The 12,659-nt window shown below is 41.7% G+C and overlaps 1 protein-coding gene across 3 annotated transcripts; it reads left to right on the top strand.

The window, feature by feature from the left end:
- Window positions 1-4,951: 4,951 nt before the first annotated feature.
- sirt5 (sirtuin 5) lies at window positions 4,952-12,391 on the top strand. 3 transcript variants are annotated; one of them, XM_031732425.2, is made up of 9 exons: window positions 4,952-5,120; window positions 6,480-6,583; window positions 6,671-6,804; window positions 6,979-7,204; window positions 7,301-7,388; window positions 10,606-10,659; window positions 10,786-10,909; window positions 11,260-11,375; window positions 11,456-12,391. In XM_031732425.2, the coding sequence occupies exons 2-9, from the start codon at window positions 6,493-6,495 to the stop codon at window positions 11,526-11,528; spliced, it is 906 nt and encodes a 301-aa protein (XP_031588285.1). In that variant the 5' UTR covers window positions 4,952-5,120; window positions 6,480-6,492; the 3' UTR covers window positions 11,529-12,391. The 3 variants fall into 3 exon arrangements, with proteins under 3 accessions (XP_031588285.1, XP_031588287.1, XP_031588286.1); XM_031732427.2 differs by lacking the exon at window positions 4,952-5,120 and adding an exon at window positions 5,137-5,362; XM_031732426.2 differs by lacking the exon at window positions 4,952-5,120 and adding an exon at window positions 5,854-5,944.
- The last annotated feature ends 268 nt before the right edge of the window (window positions 12,392-12,659 follow it).

Below are 12,659 nucleotides of genomic sequence, written 5' to 3'. Positions count from 1 at the left end.
CGTGCACGGTGGCACACATCAAAGAAAATGAGTGGGTTAGATTTATGCAAAACACACAGCAGCCTAAACACAAAAACATGAAGTAAAATTGGGGGGGGGGTCAAATGAGTAAGTGGGCAGATGGTTTCAGTGGTGACAGAAAAAGAAAATGAGATTAAACCAAAGTAATGGGGGAAGAGAGAATGAAAAGGGGGAAGGGGACATGGAATTTTCCAGCAGAACGGGTGAAGGAAAATTGTGCTCTCCCGACATAGCTGGCAGTGCCCGCTGGATTCTTGACAATGCCACGCCAGTCTCATGCAGCTGCAGCCTGCCCAACTCTGTTTTCAGCTAACAGCCAGGAGCAGCACTGTTAGCAAGACATGGCAGCCCCCCTCCTCCTTCACATTCAAGCCATGGCCTGATAGAAGGCTCCAGGATATATTTAAAACAGAAAAACAGTGTTATTTATAAAGTTGGGGAGTCAGTTAATCTGGCTCAGAGGAGGTGCTGCTTTTAATAGGAAACAAAATGGAGAGGAAGATGGTTGAGGGCAGAGAGAGGGCAGCTGTGAGAGATTATGAGTAGGTGGGTCTGAACAGCATGAGTCATAAAGGTCTAAGCAGGCTAAAAGGGGGCACATTACAGGGCGAGTATGTGAGTAATTCCTGATCTCATTAAGATTTATTATGTAAGTCTGGCTTCTTCGCATACATTTCTCACATCTGCTGCAGGCAAAAACCAGATGTTACTGTACACCTTTGGATGAAAGCTGTGCTTCCTACTAAGAGCTCCGTGTTTGATAAGATCATTCAGGCAAAACAGAACAACAACTGGGCAGGAGGATAATTTTCCACAGTTCTTTCCTCCAAAATGGAAAATATAGGGTTGAATCTAGAGCCTAGTCTACCAGGCTATACCAGGCACACCATGTGACTGGGATTTGTCACATCGGCAAATTCTGGGGGAGGGTCGACCACAGGCAATCCGCATGCAATATCCCATTGTATATATAGAGAGAGAGAGATATATTTTTTTAAAAGACCGATTATAAATGTTATGTGGGTTAACATCAGTGGAGAACTGCACATTCCTTGCATTTGGCATTGGTGGCATTTCAGCACCGAGGGGCAGTGGACAGCTCCGCACTGATGTGTCATTAAAGCAGCCTCTCTCTCAGAGGGGAGCTCAAGGCAGAAAGTGTCGAGAGAAGGAGCGGATATCTGCCCGTATACTCGCATCGACATGCTGCTAATCAAGCTTTCGTTGCGGCGTTATCATCGTGACCATGGCAACAAGGGAAACAACTTATCTCGCCCGTTTTCTCTCGCAGACAAACTGAGCTTGAGCATCCGCGCTTAGCACAGCACGGCGGAGTATTCATTCCTTCACCACAAGCGTGAACAACAATAGCATTTTAAGCGAGCAGCCCAAGTTCGCACAGCAGCTCACCGCAGCCGACAATCGAGGCGGAGTTCGGCAGGAGAGGCGGCGATCAATCCTTCTACAGGGCTAATTGCTTTCTCCTGCTATACAGTACATCGCCCATGCTTAGGTGGGGAATTCTCCCCATTTCCCGGTGCATGAGTCACAGTGTGGTTACCGGCCACCCAGTGTGAAAGCCGAGCACTGTGGGTGCCGCGAAATGCTGGGTGCCGCGAAGTCTGCACAATGAAAGCCCAAAGTCATGCTGCTGCTGCGTGGGAACTGTCACTGGGCGATGAAGCAGTTTCTCTCACAGTGAGAACAGATTCACTACACTACACTATCCCTCCCCCCGTGGGAGCAGCTAATACACCCGGACACGAAGCGTAGAGGATCCGCGGCTCTGGCGAGCAGCCCTACCTGTCTCCAGGTGCAGAGAGATCCTCGCCTCGTTGATGTAAGGCGTGTCGCTCTTGGAGCGGACCCTCCGGATCGGTCTGCGGTCTACCTCCTCTTCCGGGGCCGCCGCCATGTTCCGCCAGCCGGGCAGCGTCCACTGGCGACCGGCGCGACTGCGAGAGATTCGGCGCCGCAGCAGCCACTCGTGCACCCGCGCGGGCAGGAGGTGTGGGGGGGGCTATTGTAACGGTGCTGGAGGGAGGGGGGGAGAGAGAGACAGAGAGGGAGAGAAAGATTGGATCCTTGATGAGCTACTGTTCCAGTAAGTGAGCTCCACCTGCTCAAGTTCCGACTCCACCTTGGCCAATGAAAAGCAATAGACTGCACTGTCCTCAAACACACATTTTAACGGTCACATGTTGTCTCACGCAGCTGGAGTTACCCACTCTTACAATAAAAGACGAGAAATTCAACAACAACAGCGTTGGTCACAGATTGCAAATGACATTCCCATAACAGAAAAATCCATTGTTACGATCCTCGTGTGTGTCTCATTGATGTGTCATCAATTATAAAGTGCTGAGAAATGTTTGGATACTGCTATGTCCAATTATGGAACCACTCTTTATGGTAGAGCCTTATTACAAGGCAGTGCTGGCCCAGTGATAGAATATGAAAATGGGCTTCCTGAAGACAAAATGTGTGCTTCAAGAGTCATTGCTGTTATATTGGCGAGTATGGTCATTCTAAATGGCAGTAGATGTGAATGTGAGCATGAGTATCTATCTCCACGTGTTGGACCTACGAGAGACTGGTGACTTGTCCAAGGTGTACCCTGGGCAGGTGGATGGAAAGAATTAAAGGAAACAGTTTCTCTATACTAAGCATACAGCAGACCTTATGGGCATTTCACAAGTTGAACAGGCTGCTGTCATGCTGACAAAGCCAGGCTTTTTCGAATGACCAATTTTAATAGAAAAATATTTGTCAGTGATGTAGAAAAACAACACCATCTGGTTTCAGCTTTTCAAATAGTAGAATTTGTAATACATGTACACATACCCTATTTGTACATATTTAATAAAATACAGACATTGAAAATAATAAATAATTATAAATAAATACATAAAGAATAATTCAACATAATTGATCTAAATTTTAATAAGGATATTAATAAGGCACTTTAATTAAAATTAAAAAAAATGCTGTTTGTATAGTTTTTACTTTTTGTAAACTGTAAATGAATCAAGTTTGGGCAAAACAAGACATTTGAAGATGCTAATATATAGTTTGGGAACCAGATTTAACTACACTTGATAAATTCTTGATTCATAGATCAGTTGCGCTGGTAAGTAAATGCTACCCAATCGATAAATAAAAGAAATACATTTTTGCAGGTCTAAATAATGAAATATTAAATAATGGCTGCTATGTTTTATAGGTTAAAGTAGTCAAATTTCAAATGGATCATTAGGTAAAGAAAATGACTTACAGAGCTGCCATTTTTTTAAACATATGAAAGCTACAAGTTTGTTAAAAAAAAGTTAATGTGCTGCATTTGCATTAAAAGCAAAGACAAAATAAATAAAACTTTTACGTCAGCTTGGATTATGGATAGCATGGACTGTATATGATATACCAATATACCATTATCCAATAAAGCAGTCTTTTAACTCTACAAAATACAGTAGTGGTACAATGGACAGAGACTTCAGCAGAAGGGATTGAACTGATCTGCTTTGCCTCTTTTTATTTGTGTTATGATATTAATTGACTCCTATAACACTGCAGTTCCATCCATCATCCATCCATCCATCCTTAATCACACAGGATTCATAATGTTAACTATTATTGTATATTACTGCTTTGGGATTCTGATTAATATTCTTATAATTCTACTAATTCATTGGTGACCTCTAGTGGAGATGACTGTAAACAGATTCACTGAGTTTACAATCACTATACCAACAATAAGGTGTTTAAATGTAGTTCTTTTAAAGCAACAAACTGAATGTAACTTAGTCCACTCTGTTTCAGGACCATACTGAGGATAACAGTTGATAGGGCCTCTAGTATGTGGTACTTATACGTGCTACACATTTTTTGAGGTACACACTCACCAGCCACTTTGTTAGATTCACCTGTTCAGTTGCTTGTTAATGCAAATATCTCATTAGCCAATCACATGGCACTAACTAAATGCATTTAGGCATATAGACAGGGTCAAGATGACTTGTTACAGTTCAGAATAGGGAAGAAATGTGATTGAATTGACTTTGAACACAGCATGATTGTTGGCACCAGGCAGGTCTGGGTGTTTCAGAAACTGCAGATCTGCTGGGATTTTCCTGCATAAACATCTCTAGTGTTTACACAAAACAGTTTAAAAAAGAGAAAACATCCAGAGAGCAGCAGTTCTCCGGGTTAAAATTCCTTCTTGATGCCAGAGGTCTGAGCAGAATTAAATGTTTGATAATGTGGAGATTATAAACTGAAGTACAGCACCAAAGGTTGCATTTTCTACCCACAGTAAAACATCGCTGGAAGCCAAATACAAACAAACAAACAAACAAAAATATTGGTTCGAATTGGTACACATTACACTTTTGTGTTTAGATTTCATCACATCCCATTGTAAATGCATGAATGCATTAATATGGAGTTAGCCAGTCACATTTATAACAGCTTTTCCTTTTCTTGGAAGGCTTTCTAGAGGATTTTGGAATGTGTCTGTGGGAATTTTTGCCCATTTATCCAGAAAAACATTTGTGAGGTGAAACTCTGAGGCTGGCTCCCGGGGGGCGTTCCAGGTCATCCCAAAGGTGTTTGATGGTGTTGAAGCTGAGATTCTGTGCGGGCCAGTCAACTTCCACCACATTAAACCCATCCTTTACGCACCTTGCTTTGAGCACTGGGGCACAGTCACATTTATCCCTGCAAAACAGGAAGCATGGAATTATACAAAATGTCTTGGTTAGATTAAGAAATTTCCCTTACTGCAAATAAGGGGTCGGAGACTACTCTATATAACTATCTATACAATCTATATAACTTTATTCAATGATTAGGCAGTGTAGCCGAATACCTTTGTCCAGTGTGTGAACACCCGTTCAGTGCAAAAACCGAGTGTAGTACAAATGCTCCCTCTGCTGGACAAGTGGATTAAATGGGTTGCTGTTTACCTCGCTGAGTTCCCTGACAGGTTCATGTCCTCACAGCGAAGCCAATCCGGTGCAGCTGCTGAGCCGAAGTAGAGGAAAAGACGCCTTCCCACTTCCTCAACGCCCCAGCTAATTGTCCAAGCTCCGGTCTGCCAGGTAGTTAGTGTTGCGAACATACCCAGTTCATCCACGAACACAGACAAAGACATGCTATGCTGGCCTCACAAGCTAATGTCAAGCTAGCTGCCAATAGTTGTTTCCTTGGTTACCAGCGCTAGCTTCTATGTCGTTAGCTTAGCCACCTAGCATACATGGTCAGCTACCAATCTGTGCTCGAGTATAAACCTTGATCGGTTAGTTAGGATAAACGATACGGTATCATTTGTTTCGCAACCTAAGTAAGTAGTATTGTGAATAATGAACAGTGTTAAGGAAGCAGAAGGTGCATGTTTGTGTTGTGATAAACATGACCTTTGACTTAAGTAAAGCTACAATGACCTTTCAGCTAACAAAAGTGACAGCAGTGAAAAATGGTTCAGATACAACTAATGCTCAACCAATAAAAACGAGACAGTGTGACACCACAGACGACAAACGTTTTAGTTTACACGGGCAGTATAAACATATTCATAATGCATGTGTATTTTATACAGTTTACAGTGACTAAAAACAAGTACATTTCTTAGTTTATTATTATAAGTAAAATAACATTAAATATATGGATTTTCGGATATCATTTCTTAGCGCTCATATTCTATGTCAATGTCACACTTTTTTTGGTAGCACAGATAATTCTACCTTAAAATGCAGTGATGGTGTCCATAAAGGAAAATGTTTCTGTTAACGTAACATCATTTATATTTGGCCATAATTACTTCCATGGTAACAGCACGTCTGCACCAAAAATACTGCGCATGTTTCTTGAAGTGACATCACTAAGAGTAAATAGTGTGGTATGAGGAAAAAGTACACAGATGGTGGTGAGTTTACACTTTGCCTTACAGCATTTTTTGCTAAATATTCCTTCTATAATCTACTCTGTTTAGCATGATGGTCAAATAACACAGGGGAAATGTTTTTTAATTATACGGTTACTGTGGTTGTGTGGTAGATCGAGTGATTACAGTGAACAGAGTAAATGCGTTGATAGCTAAGAGTATGGGTAAATGAGCTTTGTAAGACTTGACACATGTATGCTATGAAATACAAATTTCTATGTTTGTCTTTGATAATAAATAGTAACCTTTTAATCAAGCGAGTCAATAGTTTCTATGGACTGACCCAGACAAGGCGTCACTTTAACAGTACCTTTGTTTCAAAGGCATTTCAAGATTGATCAATAAATCCATTAGACTGGAGCACAAAATAATGTCTGCTGCGCGAGACAAAAACTTTCATATGTTTGTTTTAACAAACTCAATTTGTTAAACTTTGGCTTGCTAGTGGAAGGAGTATCAGATATAAAGCCATAGAGTCAGCTATAAATAGTGACAGGGTCTTGTCTTTCGTCCCCAGTTGCAATAACCTGATGATTGTGCGCCAGTTTACCTGCAGAGCTGTTTTATTTGCCCACTTGAGAAAACCTGGGGGCAGAAAAGCCATGGCTAGACCAAGCTCAGGTAAAATTGATTATTTACAGTCTCTGCCACAAATCTGTTAGCAAAAACTGTTGTAGCATTTCACCGCCTCGCTGTGTTTATGTCCAGATCTGGCAGCATTCAGGGAGATTTTCTCCAAAGCCAAGAATATTGCCATCATCACTGGAGCAGGGGTGAGTGCGGAGAGTGGAGTTCCTACTTTCAGAGGAGCGGGAGGCTACTGGAGAAAGTGGGAAGCACAGGTGAGCACCTACAGCTGTTGGTCCAGTACAACCAACTCTCCTGCTTTGTTTTGAGTTTTTAAAAATATTCGCTTTAAAAATATTTCAGAGAGAATCTTAGGTCATATTTTTTCGATATGGCATAAAACACTGCAAGCATGATAAAAATCTAATTGCACAATTTAAAACTGTTAGGAACTGGCCTCGCCTGAGGCCTTTGCCAGAAATCCCTCACGTGTTTGGGAGTTCTACCACTACCGGCGTGAGGTCATGCTCACAAAAGATCCCAATCCCGCTCACCTGGCCATCGCTGAGTGTGAGGAGCGTCTGAGCAAACAAGGGCGCAAGGTCACCGTCATCACGCAGAACATCGATGAGCTCCACCACCGAGCTGGATCCAAAAACATCTTGGAGATCCACGGTAAGTAAAGATGTCTGATGCAGGCAAACAAACTTTTCTGTATGATAATTGTTGGTTCATATTTTGTATGTGTTGTTTTTTTTTGTGGAAATACAGGAAGTCTGTTTAAAACACGTTGCATGACCTGTGGCCATGAAGCAGCCAACTACAAGAGCCCTATTTGCGCTGCCCTCGAGGGCAAAGGGTAAGAGCGTCATCCAGTGCGGTTTGGTTATATTGGACTGTTTTTCGCCAACAGTATGAAAATGTGTTATAAGAGATATCGATCGCAGTCATTTGCGCCCCAAATGCCAGAGAAAGCGGGCTGTTTCAGTCAGTCAAATGTCAGTGAGCTAAATAACGCCTGATGACACGGTGAAAAAGGAAAATATGTGACACAAATCAAATGTCACTTTAGAAGCCACCGTGCCACTTACCTGACATTTAAAATGGACGATGTTGATAGCTGACAAATATTCCTGTGGTGAATTCAGTCTCAGCTGCAGAGTGGATGAAGTCACGCGCTGAAATTCAGAATGAATAGCAGAACCGATCGTGTCATGTTGAAACGTATCTGTACTGACTGTGCTGTTAGCGATTCTGATTAATTTAATTTTCTTTCCTATTGCTACTGCTCCAGGTGTGGCGACATCCCGGTGTGCTTTATTACAGCACTGCAAATGGTCAATGAAAAAAAAAAAAGAACTGAAAATATCATTTTGAGTTGCGATGTCTTTCTAGTCAAAAGTATGAAAATTGTTTTATAAAATATCGTCAGAAATTTTTGAGCCGCCCTTATTTCTTCACATTTTGTATCCAAGGAGCCAGACTTTCTTGTAACTTTATAAACTGCTCTTGAGAAATACTTCTCCGGGCTTTCTGGAGGTCTTTCTGTCATTTTCAGTCCAGTTCATGTACTTGACCAATTTCAGAGGAATGTTTTGTTTGTTAAGACACTTAACACTGACCTTTTAATCATTCGAGCATAAAAAATGGCTAACTCAAGGGATGAACCTGTGTTGTGTCTACACATAAACAAGTTTAATTTGTATCTTTGGGCACTTTGCTGCTAGCAGCCTGCTGCAAAAACACATAATTTGTCCACATTTCTGTAGTCGAATCTAAAGGAAATGCCAGCACAGTTTGACAAGGATAAAAGTTGTATTTTTACAGCATAAAAAAAATCACAAAAAGCTAATATCTGAAAACTTAAATCTAAATCAAATAAACAACAAATCCCACTAAGATTAAGAGGCTGTGGAATGCTTTAATGCTCACGGAAACGCTCATAACAAGCAACCAGCTTTAAGCCAACATATCAGAACCACTCATCCAACGACATCAACGACACAGCCCTGCAATCACTTGGGTCACATGCATCCTAAAAAATAGACAAAGAACAGTCAGACAGATTCACATGGAAGAAGGCACAAGTGTATGAGGTTGTTAAGTTTAACCAGGATTTCAATTATATATCAGTATAATGGTGAAAAAATGAAACTGTAGCCACTGTGGAAAATAAGGGAGGCTTAAGCGTACTTTATGGTCCTGCGAGTGTCTCTCTTTGCTTATGCGTTTCTATTCGGACAAGGGGGAAGAGCGGTTTACACTCGCCTCAAAAAGGTTTGCGTGCAGGTCTCCAAGATACTCATTCTTAATTGTTGTAAGCAGCCAACTCAGAGGCAACTCCTCCAGAAAGAAAAAGTGATCTGATTAGAAGCAGGGGTGTAACAGATCACAGAACTCCTGCTTCTAATCAGATCATGGATTTTAATCATGGAGCAGGTCACTTTTTCTTATCATCAAAATATAACTTTGCTTTTGATAAAAAAAAAATGAATTTAAGATAAGATAAGATAACTCTTTATCGTCATTGCACAGTCATGCCTAGTACGATAGTACAACGAAATTGGAAACTGTCCCACGTTGGCACTAGGCACAACTAAACACAACACCAAACAAATTTAAAGTGGATTTTACAGAAACCTTAAAGAGCTTTTACCCCTGAAATAACATAAACAAAAAAAATGATTTTGTGAAATGCAGTATAACCAAAGTAAGTTATAATACCTTTGTCTGCATTCTAAACAAGTAAAAAAAAAGACCACTCACAATAAAGTACAAAGCTCATAATGTCACTGTCCCCTGCTGTGGAGAACTCCCTCTCACTATGAAGTGAGGTGCTAGGCACAGTGGGATAGCATCTTGCCATCATGGCAGTGTGAGGGTATTTACACGTAGTGCTTCTCCACCGTACCAGTGGTTTATCCTCCACCAGAGTGCTGCTTTTGTAACATGCCACCTCCTCTTTGATAGTGTTGGCAGGTGTCTTGCCCGTGTCCTTCCCAGCTGACTCCTTGTGTGGAGGAGTTGCCTCTGAGTTGGCTGTTGGTGTTGGTTTTGTGACCTTGCAGATAAAATGACAAGCTATTAAATAATTATTGATTATGAAGCTATTTTTTTCATAATTTATTATTTTTTTAAGCACTTCCATGGCCACAGTCTCTGTGGTGCAATCACTGTAGGTCTTTGAGTCTTTAATGCAGTACATCTGTGAGGGCAGTGCTATACATGAAAGTCAGTGTACCTGCGGCTCAGGTTCCGTTCAGTTTTATTTATATAATGCCAAATGGGGGTGTGGCTGTAGCTCAGGAGGTAGAGTAGGCCATCTACTGATCGGGAAGGTTGGTCGTTCAATGATGTCAAATATCCTTGGGCAAGATACTAACCCCAAATTGCTCTCTGATGCATCCATCGGAGTGTGAATGTGTGTGAACGTTATCTAGTAAGCGCTAAAAGCATAGGAGAAAGTGCTTATGTGAATGGGTGTAAATGATTGAATGTGGGATGTCTGGAAGAGTAGAATCGGTATATAAGAATCAGTCCATTTACCATTTAAATGACAACAACAGTCACCAAACGTACAATAACCATTGTCTCACTTAGCAACAGTGGGAAGGAAATAACTCCCTTTTAACAGGAAGAAACTTGTGGCAGAACCAGACTCAGTGAGGAGCAGGAATCTGCCATGACTAGTTGGGGTGGTGGGAGGAAGACAGGATAAAGGCAGGTCACCAAAGACAAATTATGAGTCACACAAAGCTACTTTAGCAATATTCAGTAAGAATATGAAGTAAAAACTGAGCATAGACTCTTCATTTCTTTATCTTTGCCTAAAAAAATTATTTCTTTGAAATAAAGGTTATAGCCCCAATTTTTTTCTCCAAAGTCTGTTGAGAGTTTTGTGTGTGTTTTTTTTTTTTTTTTTTTTTTAACTTGCTGGAACTAGTTTTTTCAAGTGAATAACAGTTACACCTGTAGCCCTGCGTCTGACTATGTCTGAGAAATATTAGGTGCATTTAGAAGTGGTTCACTTGGTAGTGGCAACTAACATCTCAAAGGCAACCTAATTGTCTCCTCAGAGCTCCGGACCCAGACACACGAGATGCCGAGATCCCAGTCCAGAATTTGCCCAGGTAAAACACACTCACGCTCTCTCTTTTAACACACAATTCTTTTCAAATGAATTTATTTGTTTTGACAAAGTGTGTGTGTGTGTGTGTGTGTGTGTGTGTGTGTGTGTGTGTGTGTGTGTATTTCAGGTGTGAGCAGACAGGCTGTCACGGTCTCCTTAGACCAGCTGTGGTTTGGTTTGGAGAGACTCTGGATGCTGACATCCTCACCCGTGCAGAGAAAGTGTTGGACAGCTGTGACCTCTGCCTCGTGGTACGTGTGTTTGTGTGTGTGTGTGTGTGTGTGTGTGTAGTCACAGGACAGGTAGAGAATTTATAGAGGATGCTATAGGACCAGAGATTCCACACTGCATCTTTCCAGCTACAGCAGAGCTTCACACCTGTAGAGGAAAAGTAAACCTACCTCAGCAACACAAAAAGCTGCTTTTTTTTTTTTTTTTTTTGCGATGTTGGCAGGATATTCAAATTTTAAAAGTTACATTTTATTACAGAATGTAATTGTGGCCTGCTTAATTGACAGCAGCCTTTTTGGCACTCTAGTTTCTCTCGCTGTAGTAATCAGCAGAACCTTTGTCTCTGTTTCCTGGGTATCTCGTTTTGCAGGTCGGTACTTCATCCGTCGTGTATCCTGCAGCCATGTTTGCTCCTCAGGTGGCAGTCAGAGGCGTCCCTGTGGCCGAGTTCAACATGGAAAACACTCCCGCCACCATGCGCTTCAAGCACGTGTCATTTACTTTTGCACAATCACACACTCTTTAATGTCATTGCACTCTGTAGATAATTCTTTTTTTCTCTCCAGGTTCCACTTCCACGGCCCCTGTGGGACCACATTACCTCCCGCACTGGCGCGCCACGAGACTGAACAAGAATGAAAAAAACACGGCTCCTGGAATGTTGGCTTCACAGAGACCGGGTTGTCTTAAACAAGAAACGTTTACTCCTACAAGTGCCAAGAAAATTAGTTTCTGTGTGACGAGCAACCAGCGTGAAGGATGTGAAGACGAGGCCAATAAATTATCTGTCACACAGATAACACATTTAAGAATTTGACTATATTATCAATATGTGCACACAACTGTAAGAGTTTGCTGATTGAGTGGCTTCTGGTTTCTAATCATTAGGCTGTGATGAGAGTAACTGATTTAATTGTCATCAGGTTGCAGCAGATATTGCAGTAATGCCAAATCACCCCTCTTTGATGTCAACAATGATTTGTGAGTTTGTTTGTTGTTGGGTTTTTGTTTTTTTGGGGGGTAAAAACGAGTTGCTGAAAAAGAAAATGAAGACAGTGGAAAGCAATGATAATTGATTAAATACCATAACCAACGTCATCACTCCTTGGGCAACGAAAGGCTTTTGATTGCCTGACAATAGGGGGCAGTGTTTAGCTGCCTCAGTTAGAGCCTGGTGGTTGGTTTCCAACGTGGAAAAAAAACGACTCCTAAAGGATTTTAGAGCTTTGCCTGGGATATGTGGGGCTTGCGTATGTTGATGCTGTGTGAATTTACAGACTGTGAGGAATGGTGTGCATAATACCTTCCAGCGGCTACGAGTGTGCTCCTGTTAAAGCCGGGACAACAGGGACTGTGTGTTACCTCAAGCGGTCGTGGGGACACGCAATGCACATGCGAGTGCTCATGAATGATTTGTCGCGTGTTTGTTAATATTTTCACACTATCAGAACAGCTTGTGGAAATTTGAATGATTCAAAATAAATGGAGTCTCACAAATTGAAGTGTCTCACCACAGCTTCCTGTGTGGATCTAACATACTTCACGAGTTTCAAGTAATCCAGCAGTGTGAATCGGGAAAGATCAGAGAGTTTATGCTACCGCAGTGATTAATGGGTGATGTTCTGCTTTCTGCAAACATCTCAAAGATGAGATTGTGCCTGACACTTGGCTGCTTGGCCACAACTAGCACAACCCCCCTCCATTATCATCACTGTAGCATAAATACACAGTGTACACTGGTGGAGTCCAGTTTGAATTTCTGTGTATTAT

This window comes from Oreochromis aureus, linkage group 17 (assembly GCF_013358895.1).
Source record: "Oreochromis aureus strain Israel breed Guangdong linkage group 17, ZZ_aureus, whole genome shotgun sequence".
Classification (NCBI taxonomy): domain Eukaryota; kingdom Metazoa; phylum Chordata; class Actinopteri; order Cichliformes; family Cichlidae; genus Oreochromis; species Oreochromis aureus.
This window is presented reverse-complemented; position numbering and strand designations above follow the sequence as displayed.